Source organism: Sapajus apella, unplaced genomic scaffold (genome assembly GCF_009761245.1).
Source record: "Sapajus apella isolate SASKATOON/1434 unplaced genomic scaffold, GSC_monkey_1.0 scaffold43, whole genome shotgun sequence".
Taxonomy (NCBI): domain Eukaryota; kingdom Metazoa; phylum Chordata; class Mammalia; order Primates; family Cebidae; genus Sapajus; species Sapajus apella.
This window is the reverse complement of record NW_022436983.1, coordinates 4827242-4848669: the sequence shown is the minus strand read 5'-3', so window position 1 is coordinate 4848669 and position 21428 is coordinate 4827242. Positions and strand designations below refer to the sequence as shown.

Here is a 21428-nt window from a genome sequence, read left to right as displayed (position 1 = left end):
CTGGTCTGTGGCACTGGGTCACCGAGGCCCCTCCCGCCATCCTCCCGCTTCCCCGGCGTTGCCCTTCGTGTCAGTTTCAGGAGAGGACCCTGGGCCCATCCTCTCTGAGCCACAGCGGGAACAGTGCAGCCCCAGCCTCCTTCCTCCGCTGCCTCCCACCTGGCCCTGCCCGGCACACCTGCCCACGTGATCCCCGGCACGCCCCGCCTCTCTCTCCTCCTGCCCCCTCTTCTTGTGTCCCTCTCTCTCTCATCCGTGCACACATTTTCATGCCATACTTGCTTCTGCCATCGGGTTTCTCATTTTGGTTCTTTCTGTTTGTTCTTTGTTTTGGTTTCTTTTTTTTTTTTCTGCTTTTCTCCACCCTCTCCAGGCTGCCCGGCTCCTCCTCCTCCTCCTCTTCCTCCACCTGCGGCCGCTGGTGACGAGGCTGCCTGCGCGGCCCCGCAGCCGCCAGTGACTCCATCCTTCTCGCCGGCCATGCTCCGGCCGCCCCTCCCCCCCCTCCCCTGCCTCTTCTCTCCGTCCTGTCTCTCATACTCTCTGCTCAGTGCCACTCTCGGAGCCAGCCGGGGCCTGGCCCACCCCACCTGCAGCCCGCCCAGCTTCCCGCCCATCACTGCCACTCCAACTCAAGTAAAAAGTGACGTCCCCCTAGTTCAGGATGCTGCAGGTAATACGCACACGCCTTCTCACTGCTGTCTGTCACCCCAGCCCACCCTCCACACCACGCTCTGGGGCCTGACCCTTTTCTGCAGCCAGCCAGCCACGGATGGGGCTGCTCTGCACCCCTCACAGCCAAGCATCTTTGAGACTAGACAGTGTGGTCTCCGTCACAAAGACAGCTCCTCGTGGCTCCTGCTCAGCGCTGGGCAGGCCAGAACATTGCCGCCAGGGATTCTCCCTGTTCACAACTGCTCAGAGGCCCAGAGATGGCCAATCCTGCCGGAGGCCCTACAGGATCTGCCTCCCTCGGCCTGGGGCGAGGCAGGACATGTCCCTTCTACTCCCAGGAGGCCCCCTGGGGTCTGGCCCTAGGGAGAGGCAGAGGATGCTTTGCGGAAGGTGTGCTGGGATCTGGGGCCTGCCCAGGTTCAGAGGGTCCAGATCCTGGCCTGAAACCCAGCCCACCCCCAAAGCTGAGCGGGAAGTGGTAATCTCTGAGGACTCAGGCCTCAGCAGTGCTCAGGGCAGAGGCACATCCCATCCCACCCCCATATCTGATACCCACAGAGATGGCATCTGCCCACCCCATCCGTTGAGTGTAGACACCACCCGGGCTCTGACTCCCCTGGTGATTCTTGCCTCACGTTCAGCCTGAGCACAGGCCCCAGGAGTTATGGCTGGGGCAGGGCTGAGCCTCCCACCCTCAGGGACTTCCGGCCATTGGAAGCTCCACTCTGGCATCACCACATCCTGTGACTTCAGACCCATAGCAGCTCCTGACCCACCCAGGTTTTTCACCTGAGGCCATCCCTTGTCCCCTGCCTGGGTGCCGCCACACCATCACAGTCCTTAGTTTCTATCCATTTTTGTCCACTCGGGGTGGGCGATGGGGCCTGGCCTCAAACGGGCAGGGCAGACGTTTGGTGGCCATAGTGACTGCCAGGCCTTCTCAGCAGGCTCTGGGAGAGCCGGGCGGGTCAACCATGTGGGAGGTGCTGAGGCCACCCCCACTCTGGTGGGGCTGGTCAGAGAGCTTCTCTTGTTGTTTGTGGGGGTGTCGTGGGGAGCCAGGACCAGCTGCCTACGCCACTGGCAGGAGCTGGGGTTCCTTCCCCTTACCCATGGCCATAGGAGCACAGGTGCCTCCCAGAAAGGGTTACAACCCTGGCCTTGGCAGGGGGGCATCCTAAATCCCGGGAAGCAGTCTGTGCCAGCTGGACATAGATGGGCTCAGCTCCCCCTGGCTGAGCCCCTGCCCTGGCCCTGACCCAGGTAAAACCTCTGAGCTGAGGGCAGAGGCACTTAGCTCCCTGAGGCCTAGTCCTGCAGCAGGGATGCGCTCCCCCAGCCCTTGGGACAGAAAACCCCAACAAGACCTTAAAGAACCTTCTGGTACCAAGGACAAAGTGCTCCTCCGGGCAGGGAGTTGCCATGCTGCACAGCCCTGGGGTACTTGGCACCCCTACTGTGAGTAGGCAGCTCCCCCTGTGCAAACAGGCGCAGCCAGGGAAGCCGGTAGCCGCCAGGAAAGGAGCCGGCCTGTCCCTCATTAGAGGCAGGCCTAGCTGGCGTCTTGGCCCGGGTCCAACTTGGGTAATTGCACTCTGCCGACCTAGATTCCCCCTTCAGCTTCAATTAGCGCCAGGACGTGTCCTCACTTCCCACCCAAACTGGCCAGGAAGCCGCCACCACGTACCCCAGAGCTGGTTAGGCTGCCACCCCAGGGCAGACGCCTGTGCGGTGGGGGATGAGGAGGGGAAGCCTGGGACCCCTGCTGTGCTGGGTGTGGGGGGGGCAGGAGAGGCCTCCTGAGCCAGGGGAAGCCGAGGGCTCCCTAAATGCCTCCCTCTGGCGCCGTGCCAGGTCAGGGGCCCCGTGTGGGTGTTACCCTGGGATGGTGTCCACGTGGGCACCTCTTCTGCACTGATCTCCCCGCCCCTCCCCAGGGAACACCATCTCCATGCCAACAGCCTCAGGAGCCAAGAAGCGCTTCTGGATCATCGAGGACATGTCGCCCTTCGGCAAGCGGCGGAAGACGGCGTCCTCCCGGAAGATGCTGGACGAGGGCATGATGCTGGAGGGCTTCCGGCGCTTCGACCTCTACGAGGACTGCAAGGACGCGGCCTGCCAGTTCTCGCTCAAGGTCACCCACTACCACTGCACGCGCGAGAACTGCGGCTACAAGTTCTGCGGGCGCACGCACATGTACAAGCACGCGCAGCACCACGACCGCGTGGACAACCTGGTGCTGGACGACTTCAAGCGCTTCAAGGCCTCGCTCAGCTGCCACTTCGCCGACTGCCCCTTCTCGGGCACCAGCACGCACTTCCACTGCCTGCGCTGCCGCTTCCGCTGCACCGACAGCACCAAGGTCACGGCCCACCGGAAGCACCACGGCAAGCAGGACGTGATCAGCGCCGCGGGCTTCTGCCAGTTCAGCTCCAGCGCCGACTGCGCCGTGCCCGACTGCAAGTACAAGCTCAAGTGCTCGCACTTCCACTGCACCTTCCCGGGCTGCCGCCACACGGTGGTGGGCATGTCGCAGATGGACTCGCACAAGCGCAAGCACGAGAAGCAGGAGCGCGGCGAGCCGGCGGCCGAGGGCCCCGCCACCGGGCCGCCCGTCAGCCTGGACGGATCCCTGTCGCTGGGCGCGGAGCCGGGCTCGCTGCTCTTCCTGCAGTCGGCGGCCGCCGGCCTGGGCCTGGCGCTGGGCGACGCGGGCGACCCCGGCCCGCCCGACGCCGCCGCCCCCGGGCCGCGCGAGGGCGCCCCCGCCGTCTCCACCGCCGCCGCCGCCGGGGAGTCCTCGCAGGAGGACGAGGAGGAGGAGCTGGAGCTGCCGGAGGAGGAGGCCGAGGACGACGAAGATGAGGACGACGATGAGGACGACGACGACGAGGACGACGACGACGACGACGACGAGGACCTGCGCACCGACTCGGAGGAGTCGCTGCCCGAGGCGGCGGCGGCGGAGGCGGCGGGCGCCGGCGCGCGGACCCCGGCCTTGGCGGCGCTGGCGCCCTTGGGTGCCCCCGGCCCCGCGCCCGCCGCCGCCTCCTCGCCCTAGCGGCGCCCGCGGGTGGCCCTGGCGGCGGCCTCGGCCTCGGGAGCGGCGCCGCCCCGCGCGAAACGCCCCCTGGGCAGAGCCCCGCGCCCCGCCGGTGCTTCCGGACCCCGAGTCCGTCTCAGGACAGAGGCGGGGACCCCTCTGGTGCTCCGCGGCCGAGGACACAGGCGGCGGCGGCCCTGCTCTAGGGAGGCCGGGTCTCTTCAGGGAAACAGAAGGTGCTCTCGTCCCGGGGTAGGGGACCGAGGAGCAGGGGTCCCGGGCGAGGGGGCACAGCCCTCGGCCGCCGCCCCGGCGCCCCTCCACGCGGCCGCCCCACCCCGCGACCATTGCTCAGGACTGGGACGGGCGCTGGGGGCCACCGGGACCCCCACCCCGCGCCACCAGGGCGGGGTGGCCCCTAGAGCCCCTGGCGGGGCCTCCCTCATGCAGCTAGGATCCTCCCCCTACCCAGGGGGAGACGAGCAGAAGGCGGTCAGCACGGGTGACACTACAGGGACCGCGGAGGAAGCCTCCTGGGAGTAGCTCCAGCTCCGCCCCACCCCAGCCCAGGGCCCGGCTGCTCCCCCAGGGCTGGGTGGGGTCTGTGTGGGGACTCCCTGGCCCCGGCCTCCGCCCCAGGGAAACGGAGGCTGCATCCAAAATCCAGAGCAGCCCGCTGGGGGCCGGGACAGGGTCTGGGCCACCCTGGGGGTGGAAACAGGAAGGATGCGCCTGGTTTTGGCTTTAATATTCAAAGTGGAAAAAAATACAAGAAAGTTGTACAGTATTTTTCCTGTAAAGGTTATTATTCTACATAGAACAAAAAGGAAGAAAGCAGGCATGGTGAGTGCAGACCTGCCTCGGCCCGGCCTGAGGTCGGAGGTCAGCCCCGTTCCTCCTGTGGGATTTGGTCCAGCGTTTTTTTGCAGAGGCCTTAACAGTTTGAGGCTGCCTGTGTTCACACTAGCACTGATGGGAGCTGCGTGATTCCAACTCTTAACTTGAATTTTATAGAGACAAGAAGAAAGGACTCTTACTGTTGATCCGAGTCTGTAGTTAATTTAACATTTGCGTTCTCTATTGGTGATGTGTGTGGCTTTATAGGGCTTTTTTTTTCCAGTTTGTTTTATTACTGTGTTTGGGATGCTTCTTTGCTGGTGCAGTCTACCCAGATTTGGTTCCCTTTGCAAAACATCCCCCTGCCTGGAGATGATGAGAACGTTGGAGCCCAGGCCAGGGCCTGACCTGGCAGGCACACATCTGGCCGGTGGTTCTGAGGTCCCCAGGGACCGAGTACCCTATGAGGGCAGGCTACCTGAGGCCACACCTGCCCACCTCCCCTACTCCAGGCCACCAACTAGTGTCAGATTGGGCCACAGGGAGGGAGAGAACAGGCCTAGCAGGGAATGGAGGGCTGGGGCGGAGGCTGTCACCCAGAGGCCTCCTCCCCAGAGAGCTCCACGGGGAACCTGGCTCAACTGGGGGGCAGTGGTTTACTTTCCCTTTTTTCTTCCTTTCTTTTGTCCTCTCGGCTGCCCACAGCCAGTAAGCCAGGACCACCCGAACTGGACAGGGCACAGGGAGGGAGGAGTGGTCGGACGGAGCGTACCTGATTCAACAGAAAATCAATTGTTTCTAAAACAGCCCCTACCAGAGCCTCCTGAATTCTGTGGACACCACGTGCTGCTGTGAGCTTCTGCCCAAACCTTGACCAGCCACAGGCCCCGGGCGCCTTTGGAAGGAGTTTTGTAAAGGAAAACACACACACACACACACACACACACACACACACACACACGTTTTCAATGTAGCAAAATCAAACTAAAAAGGAAGAAAAAAGAAGATGCCGACGGTGCGAAGTCTAGCCTTCTGTAACCTTCATATTGCACACTAGGACTATAAGCCATTGCTAGCTCATTTTGAATTTTAACGTGTAATTTTTGTTTTATTTTATTTCTGTGGGGAAGACAATGCTTGATCCACCAATGCTCTTTTTAATGTTTTATAACTATGTATGTGTATATATATAAATACAAAATAACATGTATGCACATATGTGTGTGTATATATCTATATGTATATACATATATAGATATATAGAGATATATAGAGAGGTTTTGAGACAAAAAAATGCAGAACGTGAAACCCGAACTGAACAGCGTGTGCTCTGATTACTTGAATCTGGTCTCCTCGGCACCTGGTTATTAAGAACTGAATATTTTTCCACTTGAATTTAGTGCTATTAGAAATTTAATATATGTGTTTTATTTATTTGATTTTTTTTTTTTTGCATGACTGATGCAAGGTTTGACATTTTCACTCAATAAAAACTGGAAAAAAAATCTATCAAGTTATCTTTTATTTTTAAAAGCATCCGTGAATGACCCAGCTACACCAGTAGGGTGAGGGGGGCGGAGCTGGGAACTCTTGGACCCTGACAGGAAAAGGGGGGAACAGACCAGTTTGTCTCTAGGCATGAGGCCAGGTTCTCCCAGGCTATTGGGGACAGAGATATGGGGCTCAGGCCTAGCCTGGCCAGAAGGGTGGCCTCCTCCCCAGCCTTGCCTGAAGCCCCCACTTGGGGTTCAGGAGCCACCTTCAGGCAGAGCCATCTGACACCAAGGCCTGGGGGGGGTAGGACAAAGGCTCTGTGGCCTCCCAGGACACCTACCCCAGCCAACCCTCTCCTCTCCTGCTGGGCTGCTGGGCCGGTGTTGGCAGGGCCACCCTCCTGCCTCCTCCCTCGGCTCCTTCCTCCTTCCTGCAGGGACCTGCCCAGGCTGGGAACGGCGTGTACCCGGATCCAATCCGGATGCTGGCTCGGCTCCTGCCTGGAGCACTGGGTGGCAGAGCCAGAGGGGGCTGATAATTCCTGGGTTCATAGCCACCGACCCAGAGCCTGAGCTGCCAGCCCTGGTGGCACTGTGGTTGGCTCCCTTGGAAGCACAGTGGCCAGAGTGCCCACCAGGCTTAGCTTGGAGTGCAGGCCTCCCAGGTGCTCCAGGAGTTTGCCCTGACACTTCCAACTGGTGGCTGGTTTCTCACAACACCACATCGTGGGAATCACCTTGGCAGCCCTGCCCTGAGCCGGCCTCCAGGTGTCCGGAGCTTCCTAGGGCCTTGAGGAGAGGACACGTGCAGGGCCGGCCACGGTCTTCCACGCTGAGGAGTCTTACTGGTTTGTCACACCCCAACCACAGGGATGTCACATCCACTTTCATAACAAGGAAACAGGCAGACTTCAGGGGGCTGGAGAGGTTCACATCTCCCTCACTGAGCCTGGCACCAGCCGGCCAGGCACCAGGGACCAGGGACAGCAGGGGAGTGGCCTCAGCCCACAGCGCCCGGGCCCATATCATTTCCCACCGCAGAAGTACGTCTCCAGCCCAGCCCCAGCGCGCGGGCACTCCCTTTCTTCTTTCCTCCTGGAACGCGGCCCACAGGGTATTTACATAAATATGTTTGTAACAGACACGAAAATATATACTTTTTTCTGTCTTATTAAAATGTTCAAGTTGGAACTCGCCTATTGTTTGTGGATATCTTGATTCTGTTAAATAAAACAGTGACTAATTTATGGGATAAAACACAAGTTCAACAAATTAAAACCATTATTGGAGCTTCCCAGGCCCTGGTGGGCCTCCCATGGGGCCTGAAGCGAGGCAGGGAGCCAAGCCCCGACCAGCTTGGTGCGGCCACAGGGCTCCCTCTAGGCCCCAGCACGGTGGGCAGCTCTCTGGGGCAGCACTGACTCCTGGGGCCCAGGGGAGGATGGGGACTCAGGCCAATTTGCTGCCCTAGGCCAGACCCCAAAACTGCCCCCTGGTCTTCTGGGCCTGGATGGACCTCAGCAGGCCTCGCCCAGGGCTGAACTAGCCTCACGACAGGCAGGGCCTGAAGTCCAGCCAGGGAAGCGGCACGGGGACTCAGGGACCTCTCAGAGGCATCTCAGGGCTGCAGGACACTGCACCCAGGCCAGCCCGTGGTACCACGTCCCAGGCCCTGCCCCAGAGGGTGGAGAGAAGCCCACACCCCCACCACGTATGTGTGCCCACTCTCAGACCGCCCCCTCAGAGCCGGGAGGAGGCCTGCGGCTTCGGGTGGGGCCGGGCCCCGGGCCCACGGCACTCCCTGTGGCTTGTTGGACTCAGTAGGAAATGCAGTAAAGCATGTTTTCCTTCTGGGATTTAATTAGCTGTGGTGTGTGATGCTCCTACACCCAAACTGGGGCAAATTCAAGAGTTTTGTAACCTCTTGGAAAGGGCCAGAACCCGCCACACAGGCTCAGGGCTGAGCTCAGGGGCCTGCCCACCTCCCACAGACCTGGCCCAGCAGGGGCGCTACCAGCAGCCTGAGTCATCCGCGGGCGCCGGGCCTTGGCACTCACCAAGCAGCCTTGCCCCAGCCTGGACACGGCAACAGGCAATTCTCTCTCTCTGGGCAGCATACCAGGCCGCTGGGCAAAGGCCAGTTGTCGATCCACTGTCATGGGAGGTAACCCCAACCGCACAGGTGGCATTGGCCTAGGGCCAGGGCTGGCAGCAGGGCCCTCCAAAGGGCTGGAATCCTGGGGCCTTGTTTGAGAATGAAGGAGCCAGGCCCCTGCCACCCTTGCTGGGAAGTGCCTCGGCACCCTCTGGGGCAAGTCAGGCAGGAATCTGCTCCCAGGAGGCCCACAACCAGCGCTGGAGAAGCTGGACCCAGTGGCTTGGCCTCTGGTAAGCCCCACACCCCACACCACTGGAGGGAGGCAGGGTTCTCCAAGAAAGAACCTCCCTGCCCAGAGCCTCCCTGTTGCTGCTCCTCCCTCTCGGTCTATAACACACCTAGGCCCGGAGTGTCAGAGTGGTGTTTAAAGCCATGACTCTGTCACTTTAAAGAAGGTCCTGGCCAGGTGCGGTGGCTCACGCCTGTAATCCCAGCACTTTGGGAGGCCGAGGCGGGCAGATCACCTGAGGTCAGGAGTTTGAGACCAGACTGACCAACATGGTGAAACCCTGTCTCTACTAAAAATAGCAAAAAATTAGCCAGGTGTGGTGGCGGGGCGCCTGTATTCCCAGCTACTCAGGAGGCTGAGGCAGAAGAATCGCTTGAACTCGGAAGGCGAAGGTTGCAATAAGCCAAGATTGTCCCACTGCACTCCAGCCTGGGCGACAGAGCGAGACTCCGTCTCAAAAAAAAAGAAGGTTCTAGTATCTGTCGTAGAGCAAGAAAAGGTTTCAGGCATGCTTTTTACATATAGTACATCTATCTCATTTCCTCTTCTAGGAGAACACAAACTTTAAAGTGCTCGATGAAAGTAAATTATTAAGGTTTGTTCATGATTCAGGTAATGTCATCCCTCAATGCCAGGCGAGATTTCAGACCTGTTTTGCATTAAAGAGAGTGCCTGAGGGCTGTGGTCTGAGCTGTGGCCTGCGTGGGCAGGTGTGGGGCAAGGGGAGGAGGACATCTCACAGAGGACCAGGCCCCACTGGGCCCTGCGTGAGTGTGAGGGGGCCACATGCATGCGCACATCAAGTCAGCACGTGCCAGCTCAAGTGTGGCTCCTCCGGCCAGGCGGTGGCCCAGCCCTGGGTAGGAAGCCCCTGTGCACAGCAAAGGAGCAGGGGCAGGAAGAGCGGCCGGGCGCTCAAGGCCTGCCTGGCTGCTACCCCAGCACGTCACCTGAGGGTGGAACCCCCACCTGCATGGGGGTCTCACTGGCGCCTTCATGCCTGCCCTGTCTGGAGTCTCTGACCTCTTCTTTGGGACCTGGGCAGAAACCAGTTTAAACAAACACATGCATTTAGTCAACCGCTGGGGATGGAGCTGTCTGACCCTTGGAGAATGGCCCCTGCTTGGGCTCTGGGGCAGTGGCCAGAAACGAAAACTTCTAGAAAATTCTCCCACCTCTACCTGGGTGGGAGGGCCCTGAAGGATGAACACAGCTTGCTCAGATATGTTTTATTAGAAACAGAAAGAAAGAAGGAAAGAGACTCTGGGCACACAGGGAGCCAATGGGCAGGTGGCGGCTTCTCGCATCTTTCATCTCTGTCCCTTCTATTCGGGTCAGCTTTGCTACATATCTCACCTGTGGGTACAAACTCAGCAGCCTCTTCCGCCGATCCAGGCTCTCCCTGTCCCAGTGGGGTTCCTGGGATGGGGCTGGCTCTGGGAGCCCTGGCTTTTAAAGGATGGGGCAGCCCCTGGCGGCAGAGACCCTACCATCCCCTGAAGGCAACTCCCCCGCCTCCTGGCCTGCTCCTGCGTGTTGCAAACATCAAGGGAGGTCCCCTGTCCTCCCAAACAAGATGCTCCTGCCCAAGGCAGAACCAGCAAGTCACCGGAGGAGCCGGGACAGACCCCGGGAACGAGGGAGCTGGTCCGCGGTGAGGTCAGGGCAGCTGTCCCTCGGCCTCTGAGCACGGGGCTGGTTCCTTCCTAAAAGATACTCTATAAAAATACATTGTAATTGAGTTTAATAATCTTCTCCCTTCCAGAAAGGGCCTGACAGGCGCTGCCTGCTGCTTACTTCTGCCCCATTCCGAATATTTTTACCTTATTTGGATGAAATGCATTATTTTTCTAATGAAAGGCTTTTTTTCAAAGGGCTGTTCTCCCGGGTCCAGCAGCTGACTTTATTAGGCAGCGCTCCTGCCGTTTTGGGGAGGGGTTTTTCTCTCCCTGAAATCACGCCAGACTCTCTGTCCTCAAAAGCCGAATTCGGTGCTCAGGACCCACAGGGGCAAAAGGCCTCCGGGCCCAGGTTTCTGTCTCTTTTTCCTCTGCACTAGAGCCTCAGGGATGAGCCGGCCCACTGACCCCCCAGGCTGGAGAGTGCTCGCCCCTGAAGCCTCTATTGCCCCCACCCCAGGGACAGTGAAGCCCCAAGGAATCCCTCTCTTGGTGGCCCCAGCTCTCCAGGGAGAAATGGAGCCAGGGAGCTGGCACTTCACTTCCACGGCACCGACTCCACAGCCCTGGCTTCCCTTCCCTCCCAGAGTACCTGCCCTCTGGTCCCTGGGAGGGACCTCTAAAAAGTTACAATGGCCAATGGGCAGCAAATGGCAGGGGGTCGGGACTCCTCGGGAACCAATGCGCCCACGATGCAGGCCTGCGGCACAGCAGGGCCCAGGGGGGGAAATGGGCAGTCACTGTCCCCAGGGCTGGCCGAGGCCTGGCCCACCCGTCTGCTCCCAGACACAGGGACTCTTGGGGCCTGGCAGGCAGGACCCCCTCATCCAGGCGAGGGTGGCAGCCCCTGGGAACTAAGACACATGCTTCTTCAGGAATGGTAAGGAGGCCAGGAAGAAAGGAGAACAAGGCAGTGTGACTCGGAACTAGGCTCTGCTTGTCCCTGGGGGACACGTAGCTGGAAACAGGAGCTGCAGGAGTGTCCTTTGAGGTGACAGGCATGAAAGACACAATCCCGCAGGCCAGAAACCAGACTGGGGCTGGACCCTCCAGTGGGTGGGGGCGGCCCAGTCCCGGGGACCCTCCAGTGGGTGGGGATGACCCCCCAGGGTCTCTCCAGCTGGTGGGGGCAGGCCAGTCCCGGGGACTTTCCAGTGGGTGGAGGTGGACCTGTGCCTGGGGACCCTCCAGTGGGTAGGGGCGGCCCGGGCCTGGGGACCCGTCACTTCAGCGGGCCCTTTGGTCCCAGTGTTAAGGGTTTGCTGCAAGGGCTGAAAGCAAAACATCTGGGGCAAAACAGCCCCTAAGCCAAGTCTCAGCCCAACTGCGTGGCCTCCTCCCTCCCCAGGACGGGGCGAGTGCATGGAGGCCCCAACTGCAGGGCTACCCAGGACTTCGTATTTCCAAAGCCGTTGTGTCCACACAGGCAGGTGGACATCACGGCGTCTGCGGCCCACCAGCCTGGACCTGACCCTTGGGGGCTGGAGGGAACAGGAGCACCCATCGAGAAGCACATGGCTCTGCTCTTCTGGTGTTAGCCAAATGCTCTGTGAAGTAGAAAGCGGGACTGGGAGGGCAAGAGCCGGAGGAGAACGGGAGACAGAGGATGCCACACTCCTTCCCCGGGAAGCATTCGTCCATTTTAGGGAGGAGAGCTCCTCACCCCGAATAAGGTCTATATACAGTCACAGGAGGTCCCTGCTCCTCCCGCAGTCAGCAAAGTGTCGCCCTCCGGCAGCCACCCGACAAGGAACAAGGCCCTCTGCTTCTGGCTGAGCAGCGTAAACTGCCTCGGGGAAGGGCGTGAGCTGCCTCACCCACACTTCACCCGCTGGAGCCTGCGCTGAGATGGCCCGGGTCCTGGGTGCCGTGAGGAGACAGGGAGCCACAGGCAGAAATTAAATAGTGGCAACTGGTATTTATTACAATTATATACAGTCCTATCTTCCGTTCTGAGGTCTATACATGATCACACAAATGAACATGTTTCTTGGGGGTAAGGACAGAGCTGGCTGTTGGTCAGGCCCCGTGCCTGGCTCCTCCGAGGGAGTGAGCGCCCGTCTCGCCATGGGATTAGCTGAACCATTACACGGCAAGCGAGGGCATCAGAAGCGCAGCGTGGTTTCATTTGTCTGGGAGGACAACGGGGCACGGGGGGAGCTGGGGCTGGGGACAGGCACCTGAGGGGTCCAGGGCTGGGCCCAGGGAGAGAGGGGACGGCAGACACCAGAGGGACCGCAGCGCCTCCTCCACTGAGGAGTTGGGAGGGAGTAGGGACACTAGCTCTGGCCATGCGTGGTGTCACGATAGTCAAGACACTCAGCACACATACCCTGGACAAGGCGTCTGTCCGGGAGAGGGGGCTGGGCAGGGGTTTGAGCCCTGAGGCTTCTCTGCCTTTGGCCTGACTTGAGATCAAAGCCAAAGGCCGCTGGGGCTGGGGCTGGGGCTAGTGGCCAGGCGAGAGGAGGCCAGGTGGACAGAAATGTGACTTTCCACGCTGCCGCCATGCTGCAGTGCAGCTGAGGACAGCTCTGTCCCCTACCTGGGCTCCAAGCTGCCCTCCCAGGACCAGAGCGGGAGGCAGGGCGTGGGTACGCACCAGCACACTGGACTCGGGGCTGGAGGCGGGCGTGGCCCTAGTCCCGCTCGCTCTCGTTGCTGGCACCCTCGGGCCGCCGCAGCTTCTCCACCTGCTCGTTGATCTGCCCGTCCCCGCCCCGACGGTCCTCCCTCTGCACCCCCAGGCAGTCCTCCTCATCCACGTGGCTCACGTCGTCGTCCTCCTCGTCCTCCTCGTCCTCCTTGTCCTCCCTCTTCTCCTCCTCGCCCTGCACCTCCATCCGAACCTGGCCCTTGACGTCCACCACCCCCTCGCCTTCCTCCTGGGGGCCCAGCAGGTGGTAGGTGACTGTGGAGCCCTCGGGGCTGTGGCCCTCCTTCCCAGGCGAGGACGACGTGGACTCGTTGCTGACAGGTGAGATGTCGCTGCTGCTGTGGTGGTTCACAGCCGCGGGGCTGGAGGGTGACGGGGACTTGACTGGGATCTGCCAGGAAGGGATCTTCGGGGCTGACGGGGACGGAGGGAACTGCCGCCTGGTGGGAGAAGCAGGAAAGGTTGATGGCGGCAGTCAAAACTCCTTCCCTCAAAGGGTTATACCTTCCCTCATTCTCAAGGGCTCCAAGCTGCTTCCCCAGGGCCACCTGGCACGGGACAGGACGGAGCCCTCCCTCCCCTCCTTTCAGGAACAAAGCATCCTGGCCAGCTGGAGATCCTACAGCTGAGATAGATGCCAGGAGTGCCCTGTGCCCCCACAGACAGCCCAGGGTCCCCCTACAGACAGCCCAGGGTCCCCCCTGTGCCCCCACACCTGCCCTGGGCGAGGACCACCTGCCTGGCACGCAGGAGCCTGCCTCCTCCCAATCCTCAGCACCGTCCCTGCCTCCACTCCAGTGGCCAAGAGAGGGACAGGGAGGGGAGAAGCCTAAAAGGGCTAAGACTGGGGACCCCAGACACCTAAGCCACAGTCCCAATTTGTCTATGGCCTGAGCAAAAGGTGGAGGCAGGGACCCCTGGCCATTGTTGGGAGTCAGACACATCAGAAACAAAAGGGCGGTGGTGGTGCCCTTTGCTAGAAAACCTCTGAGCTCAACACTTTCAACGGGGAGGAGCCAGCTCTCCCTTCTGCTCCGTGTTCCCTTCCTGGGCCAGCAGCCAGCCCAGACCAAAGCCAATTCCAGGAGGGACCTGGAGGTCAGGTCCACTTGGCAACGGCTCAGAACAGAGCTCTTCAACAGGCCAGCCCATCTCTGCCTGAGCCAGGACAAAGCCAGGCCCACAGGCTGTCCCCCCAGCAGGGGCCTTAGACACAGCTCTCCCACCTCACACCCCACTTGCGTGGGGCCCACACCAAGGCCTGCTTTATTCATCAGCATCCTAAACGCTAACAAGACATTCTGCGTGCAGTTTTCTTGGCTCCACAGTCACCCACCGCCTGCCCTGCATCCCCAGCCTTCAGGCACTGATCCAGGTTAGGGAAATGGAGGGTCTCTCCTAATGACAATACTCTGGCCCCTCTCAGAGTGGCCATGCCACCTCCAGGAAATGCTTTTTTCCTCAGGGAGCACCAGGAAGTTGCTTGGAAAATGGGGTCTTCCGGCTGGAGCGGCAAGAACCCTCCGAACCCCATCCCGGACCCTAGTGAAGAGCCTACCCTGCACCACCCTACTCACCCAGCAACCACCAAACCCAGCCCAGCAGGGAAACAGGGACACCCTACACGAGGACCCCCCAGGGCATCAGCCCAGGAGGACGGCCCACCGTCGAGGCTCCCAGGACAGAGTGGCTCCTGGACACTGGACTTTCAGTTCTAAAAAACCAGAACAGGCCGGGCGCGGTGGCTCACGCCTGTAATCCCAGCATTTCGGGAGGCCAAGGCGGGTGGATCACCTGAGGTCAGGCGTTCAACACAAGCATGGCCAACATTGCAAAATCCCGCCTCTACTAAAAATACAAAAAATTAGCTGGGCAGGCTGGTGGGCACCTGTAGTCCCAGCTACTTAGGAGGCTGAGGCAGGAGAATTGCTAGAACCCAGGAGGCAGAGGTTGCAATGAGCCAAGGTCGTGCCACTGCACTGCAGCCTGGGCACCAGAGTGAGACTCCGTCTCAAAATAAATAAATAAATAAAAAATAAATAAACCAGGACAATCCCAGGCAAAGCAGAACAAGTTGGTCACCCTACCTCCGAGGCTGCACTGGTGACCATGTGCTGTCACTGCCGAGGGACAACAGGAGGACAACCAAGAAGCTGGGGGGGCAGGGCCTGCTTCTGCCCATGTCTTCAGTCGTGGAACCCTTCCAAGTACAAAGCGCAGAGACTCCCCCACCCCCGAAGGGACTTTCCCTGGGACAAACCTGTCACTGAGTGGTCACCTGGGGCTCAGGAAGGAGGAGGAGCCACCCAGGAGGTTCTCCTCTGCTCCAAGGGCCCTGCTTTTTGGCTCAAGCTGTCCCTGACCAGGTCTTGACAGGTCTGGAAACTGCGTATTTCAAAACTCTTGTGGCACAGACCGTCACCTCTGTAGTGGAGCGGGGGTGAACTGGGGAAGGAAAATAGAACCTCAAAAGGTCCCAAACCCAGTGCCTGAGTCGCCCAGACAGATGGGGTCCTTAGGGGTAGGGTTGGGGGCCACATCCCTCCCATGCCTCAGAAAGCCCCGGAGCTCCCAGTCCCCGTTTCCAGGCCCGACCAGAACAGGGCCCCCATCCCCGCCTCCTACCGATTCAAAAGAAGCCCTTTCAAGGAGTTAATTTCGGACTTGAGTTCATTGATATTCTGGGACTCCAGGATCCAGTTGGTGGATGTGGTGGCCTGAAAACAGAGCACAGGGAGTAAGGCTCAGGGTGGGCCCCTGGTGGCGTGGGCAGGGCCTGTGGCAGCCGGAGGACCTAGGCAGGGGCAGCAGGCGGGACACTCTGTTCTGGGGAGCCTGGGGGAAGGTTCTGCCACTGCCCATTCGAGGGCCTGCCTGCCACATCTCTGTTCAGATGACGACATCCTTAAACATTCCCATGACTCTGTTTGGACATCAGATGACTTAAGGAATCATTACGTGTTTTTAGGTGACGTCATGGTGTTGTGGAATCTTTGAGAGACTTGCGGAGGCGTGTGGTTGCAGCGTGAGTTCTGGGATGTCTGGGACTGAAGATGGCCCACGGTGGAAAAACGAAACAGCCACCGACTCTGACAAACCCCATCCTTCCACGCACACCCTTCCCCTTTGAGGGTAACACTGTTTTCCAGATAAACCACAGAACTACATCTGACTTCTGGCAAATCTTGCTGGTATAGACCGGGAAGGGGACAGCCAGACCAGAGGTCCCCAAACGGGAGCTGCCAGCAGCCACCTGCTTGTGGCATGTGCACAGAGGACAATTCCACATGAGGCCTCCGTGTGAGGCCCACCTTGCCCAGGCTGAAGGCCACCCCAGGTTGTCTCTCAGTGCACAGATTAATATTTCAGCTCTCCTGACACTGCTTCCCCGAGGCAGGCAGAGGTGACGTTCCCTAGCTGTTCCCAGCTGCGGGCCGCTAGGCTGGCTTATGGAGGCCTGGCGCCTGACGTGGGGTGGGGGCTGCTGTGGGTCGCAAGCAGCCCAGCTGGCACACCTTTGCAAGGAGAAGTCCCTCGGAGGGCCTACAGGTCTCAGGAAGGAAAACCCGGGCAGTCCAGTCTGAGAGTGAGTGTGTCACCCACCTGCCACCCTCGGACACAGCCCCTCAGGGTTCTCACTCCAAACCACCAGACAGGGAGGACCCAGGAGCCACTGTTCTGGCTTCTCTGAGACCTTGAAAGCTACAGCAGCCCATTAACAAGGGAGCAATTTCCACTCACCGGCCTACAAAGGACTCGGATTTCCAAACGCATATGCTGCCAGATGCCAGGATTTAGAAATAAAATCTGACATCTGGGGCTTTTTAGCCAGTCTCTTTAAAAAACAGTTGTAGAAAACTCATAGCCTTCAGTTTTATGTAGGTTTTTTAATTACTTAAAGCTCTTCTTTTTAATTTTTTACAGTGCTCCAGTAGGAGTTTGGAAGCCAGATATAAAAACTTACATTACAGCTGAGAAAACACAGCTCCGGGTCTTTGGTTTATGGGGTAACCGAAGTCCTCACACATACGAGTTTAGATGCCAAGCTGGTGGCCACTGCAGCTTGGGAGAGAAGGCTGGGGCGGGCCAGGGACAGCAGCAGCAGAGCCAGCTAGAGGACCTCTGAGGGCCCAGCCCCCTTCATCGCCAAGCACATCCCAGGCCCCCACTTCTTCTTCAACATAACATGTGGTCTTAATCTCATGCGTAAGGCCTGAAAACAGTTTTCCAATTTCCGGAATGGCTTCTGGCCATAGGCAGACCATGGACCCAAAAGATGACCTGACCCAGGAGAGCAGGCAGGCCCAGCGCTAGGTTTCCTGGTGCTTTATGGACCGGCCACCCTCAGAGAACAGGCATTGCACGGTGGCTGGAAGTGGCACCTGAAGCCGCCCTAGGAGCAAGGGCAGGCAGCACCTCTGTGTGTGGGTTAGATGTCTAGAGGGAGATTCCTGGGACCCTCTCACAAGAGACACCTCAGACTCCATGGAAAATGCAACGATTGCCATTTTAGTGGGTTTTGCAAATGCAAAAGATTTGAGCACTGGCTCAAGCCTAGCCATGCACTGGGAGCGGCTTTCCCTGGTGAGCAACTCGGGATGGGACTCTCCAGAGCCTGGGCAGTGGGGGCAGCTAGGATGCAGTGCCTGCTGGCCACAGAGCTGTGGGGCAAGGGGCAGAGAGGAGCCAGTGGGTGTTGTGGAGCCAGCAGGCCACTGTCTCCTAGGCCCCATCTGTCTGACACCGCCTCAGGGATGACCCCTGTTACCCACTCGCAGAACCCAGGCCTGCAATCCTGCGAGCCAGCTGGAGCCAGGCACCCTTCTGAGCCCATGAACAGCCCCACGAAGCAGATACCATTATGGCTCCATTTTACAGATGAGGAAACTAAGACTCAGAGAGGTTAAGTAACTTGCCTGTGGCCACACAGCTAACGAGTGGCAGGACCAGGATCATAACCTAAGCAGCCTGACCCTCAACTTGGGCAGTGAGGCATGGACATTGCCTCGGGAGTTGGCTGTGGCTCCCTAGGGTTGCAGGAACCCATGAAACCCGGGTCTAGAGAACCTGCCCGCTGCACTGCAGTGTGGACGGGGCTGGTGCTGGTGAACTGAATGCAACTCGCTTCTCCTTGTCTGTTCCAGAACACCTCCTGGCCATGCTGTGACCTGCAAACTAACTTATGGGTGGAGGCCGTCCCACACCTACACAGAAGCCTCCAGAGCTGCGGGGATATGGCTGCCATGAGACGTGCACAGGCAGCAGGTGGCTTTTCCTTTCTCCTGCTGGGAGGTGACACAGAGAGAGAAAGGATGGCCTCGACGGTTAAATGTCACACTGACTGCCCAGCAATGGCCTCCTGTCTCTACAAGGAGAGAAAGCGGCGTCGGCTGCAGCCGTGTAGCCACCGTGAGACGGGGACGAAGCCCAGCTCCCGAAGGTGGCAAGCTGGGCCCAAGGGACAAGAGTGAAGGGCATGTGGGACAGACCTGGGCCTGGAGGGCCCTTCGGGGCAGAGACAGGTACCTTGGCAGTGGCCAGCTCATGGGCGAGCTCCTGGACCTTCTGCTGCTGCTGAATCAGCAGCTCCTGGACGGAGGCGAGGGTGGTTTGTAACTGAGTCACTGCGAGGAGAAAGCAGTCATGATGCTGGTAAATTCACAGGCGCAGACGTTCCCCGAGCACGGTCCGCACACCTAGGAGCTGCCCGTGTTCCGGCTCCATCTAATTTATCTGCAGACGCCCCCAGCCCCCGCAATCCATCTAATTTATCTGCACTCTGGGTGATCTGCCTGCACTGTATCTAACCTCTAGTATTTCCACTTTATCTTTCCATTGTGCAGTTGTCCATGGTCAACAGTATATCCGTCCAGAACCTCTCCCCTCTAATTAGAGCTGGCTATGATTTGCTGAGCTCTCTCGGCTTCTCTGGCGCCTGCGTCCTTCATCTCCTGGGCCTCAGTGTCCTTGTGAGGCTCCTGGAGTCTCCAATCCTGGGAGAGACACATCTCGGGTCCCCACCACATTCACATCCAGGAGTGGCTCAAGTCTTGTTTCCCACTGCTCCTTCCTCCCTCCCCACCCAACCCCAGGCTGCCTGCTCAACTCCCCAGTGTCCTGTGACCCCTCGGGGCCTTGTTGCCACCAATGTCCGCTTCACAGGAGCAGATGCCAGCAGGATGGACACATCAGAGGGTTTCTGTGAGCTTCACAAACGTGCTCCAGCGGGACACAGACTCCTGCCTGGGACAGGTGGCTCTCTCATTGGCCTCACTCCGGTTTTTAGATTCAGAGTTGCCGTCTAGTAAACAAGTTTATAAAGAAGAGAAGCCACCTCTGGTGAGACAGGTCCCAGCTAATCTGGGCCATCGCTGGGGCACCGAGTAATGAATGCGAGCCCTGTTGAGTCGATAACAGGGGAGGTGGCCGGAGTCCCAGGAGTCACAGTAATTACAGACTCTCTTGACCCCACAGTGGAGTCTTAGAGGGAAGGGGGAAAATCACTGAAAACCCCCCTGAAAACCTCAGAGAAGCAGAAATTAAAAATGAACTTTACAGCCCTTAGAAAGGCTGTCATTTTATTCCCCTTATTAATATTCTGAGGTTGGGAGCCTTTCCGTAAAAACATAATTAATTGAGGCCACGCCGACAGTAAACAAGCAATTTCAAATTAAACCGAAATGACGGCGGCTTCATTTGCAAATGTGAACAGATTCTCAGAGCAGATAAATGAAGTCACCACATAGAGTGGAGACGGGGGGGGGGGGGGGGGAGAAAGGGGGGTGCGGGGGGAAGGGTGGGGGGGGTGACTTGATGGAGTCATTAATCTTTACCTGTCTGGACCACGCTGCCACTCAGCTCAGAGAGACTGGCCTCCATCCTCTCCAGCTGCTTCCTGTCCTCTCGGCCGCCCAGGATGAGGGGGAGCAGGTATTTCTGCAAGAAGCGGGACAGGGTGAGGAATGCGTACGGACCCGGGGTTATCCTCCAACCGTCTCTCAAATTCTGCCGCCCAGCTTTCTCCCTGTCATCCCCGGGTTTTGGAAACCCTAAGCAAACACCATAAATGAACAAGATATTTGAAAAAGTTATGAGACTGCGGTTACAGCCACGTAAAAATTCTGCCTGAATAAGGACAAGGACCAGGAGGGAACGTGGACAGGGAGAGTCAACTGGGACTGCTGCGATGGGAACTTTCTGGGTCCTTTATTTACTTGTCTTAATGATGCTAAACTATTTCTGTAATACCAAGTTTTAAACTCTACTGTCAAAGTTGTAAGATATAACTGTGGATGGACACACGAGCAACAGACACTGCTGGAGCCTCCGGGAGACAGAGGAGGCGGGCGGGGGGAGCTCTTCCAGGCACATTCTCCTAGATCGTGAACATTCTGAACCTGTGAATGAATCACCTATTCAGAAACAAACGAGTAAAATTAATCAACAAAAAACGACTGGAGAAACTAAAGGAAAAGCAACACCACATTTCGGGGACCCTTGGTTCTCTCGCCAGGAGATAACATGAGTGCTCTGGGGCTGCTGGAAGAGGTCACCTCCGTCGTTTTCTGAATTAAGCCTGAATCCTCGGAACAAACTTCCTTCATGCAAGAGTCAAAAGAAGTTGAGTTTCCCAGAACTGAAATACAGGGCAGAGGGGAGAGGAGGGCAGAGGGGAGAGGAGGGCAGAGGGGAGAGGAGGGCAGAGGGGAGAGGAGGGCGCAGGACCAGAAGAAACTGGCTCTGGTGAAGAAGAAACAGGGCCATCCCTCACAGGGGCCTAGAACCAGGGACGCTAGGGGGCAGTTCAGGAAGGAGGTGGGCAGGGCCTGGCTGGCAACGGGTGCTCTTGGTTGCCTTGGAGGTGAGGGTGTGGAGGATGGAGGTGGGTGGAGGGGCCTGCAGGGACAGCTGCATGTAGGAACATGTGCATTGACAACCAGCTACTCAGGACGTGAAAACAAAGCTCCCCAGGTGAGGAGAGTGAGACCGGCTGCCCACTTCAATGGGCACTGCCAGAGGCAACACGGCGCAGGCCTGGCAGGAGCCGCCCAGGGAGAACTTTGGTTCTTAATCTACCTGGGCCCAGATAGGAAGGAGGTTGGAAACTTCTCCATTACAGTTTCTGTATAGGGAGAGGAAAAGGTCTCTTGCAAGGGGTTTGTGGGAACTCATTTCCAGAGTGACTCCTAAGTAAAGATCATTCTTCACATGTAGCACATGTATGGACGCATTTTCTATTTTGCAAAGTGCCTTTCAACCACAGCATGAGCTATTACCCACAACTGAGCCAAAACTCATCATAAGTAGTCCTACACTTCAGGATGAAATGTTCTCAGTATGAAAGGTAAAGAATTCTCAAGTGGCTGTGATGGCTCATACTTGTAATCCCATCACTTTGGGAGGCCGAGGCGGGTGGATCATGAGGTCAGGAGTTCGAGACCAGCCTGGCCAACACAGTGAAACCCCATCTCTACTAAAAATATAAAAATTAGCCAGGCATGGTGGTGGACACCTGTAATCCCAGCTACTCGGGAAGCTGAGGCAGGAGAATCACTTGAACACGGGAGGCGGAGGTTGCAGTGAGCGGAGATAGAGCCCCACTGCACTCCAGCCTGGCAACATAGTTAGACTCTGTCTCAAAAAAAAAAAAAAAAAAAA

The 21428-nt window shown here is 58.4% G+C and overlaps 2 protein-coding genes and 1 pseudogene across 7 annotated transcripts in view; 2 read left to right on the top strand and 1 right to left on the bottom strand.

Moving 5' to 3' along the window:
• Positions 1-4504, top strand: part of CASZ1 (castor zinc finger 1) — a 161760-nt gene extending 157256 nt beyond the window's left edge. For 2 of the 3 annotated variants that reach the window (XM_032300366.1, XM_032300367.1), the window contains one exon: positions 2613-3736. In XM_032300366.1, the coding sequence (XP_032156257.1) occupies positions 2613-3736 (1124 nt within the window). Of the gene's footprint in view, positions 1-2612 lie in introns of all 3 variants that reach the window. The other variant, XM_032300365.1, reaches the window with a different exon arrangement.
• A 250-nt stretch (positions 4505-4754) lies between these two features.
• LOC116566280 lies at positions 4755-7156 on the top strand (annotated as a pseudogene). Its single transcript, XR_004275826.1, has one exon. The product of XR_004275826.1 is annotated as an uncharacterized LOC116566280 (transcript).
• A 4856-nt stretch (positions 7157-12012) lies between these two features.
• PEX14 (peroxisomal biogenesis factor 14) overlaps positions 12013-21428 on the bottom strand; it is a 150951-nt gene continuing 141535 nt past the window's right edge. For all 3 annotated transcript variants that reach the window (XM_032300357.1, XM_032300359.1, XM_032300358.1), the window contains 4 exons: positions 19604-19706; positions 18297-18394; positions 15396-15487; positions 12013-13210 (listed from right to left, as the gene is read on the bottom strand). In XM_032300357.1, the coding sequence (XP_032156248.1) occupies positions 12754-13210; positions 15396-15487; positions 18297-18394; positions 19604-19706 (750 nt within the window). In that variant the 3' untranslated portion in view covers positions 12013-12753. The remainder of the gene's footprint in view (positions 13211-15395; positions 15488-18296; positions 18395-19603; positions 19707-21428) is intronic.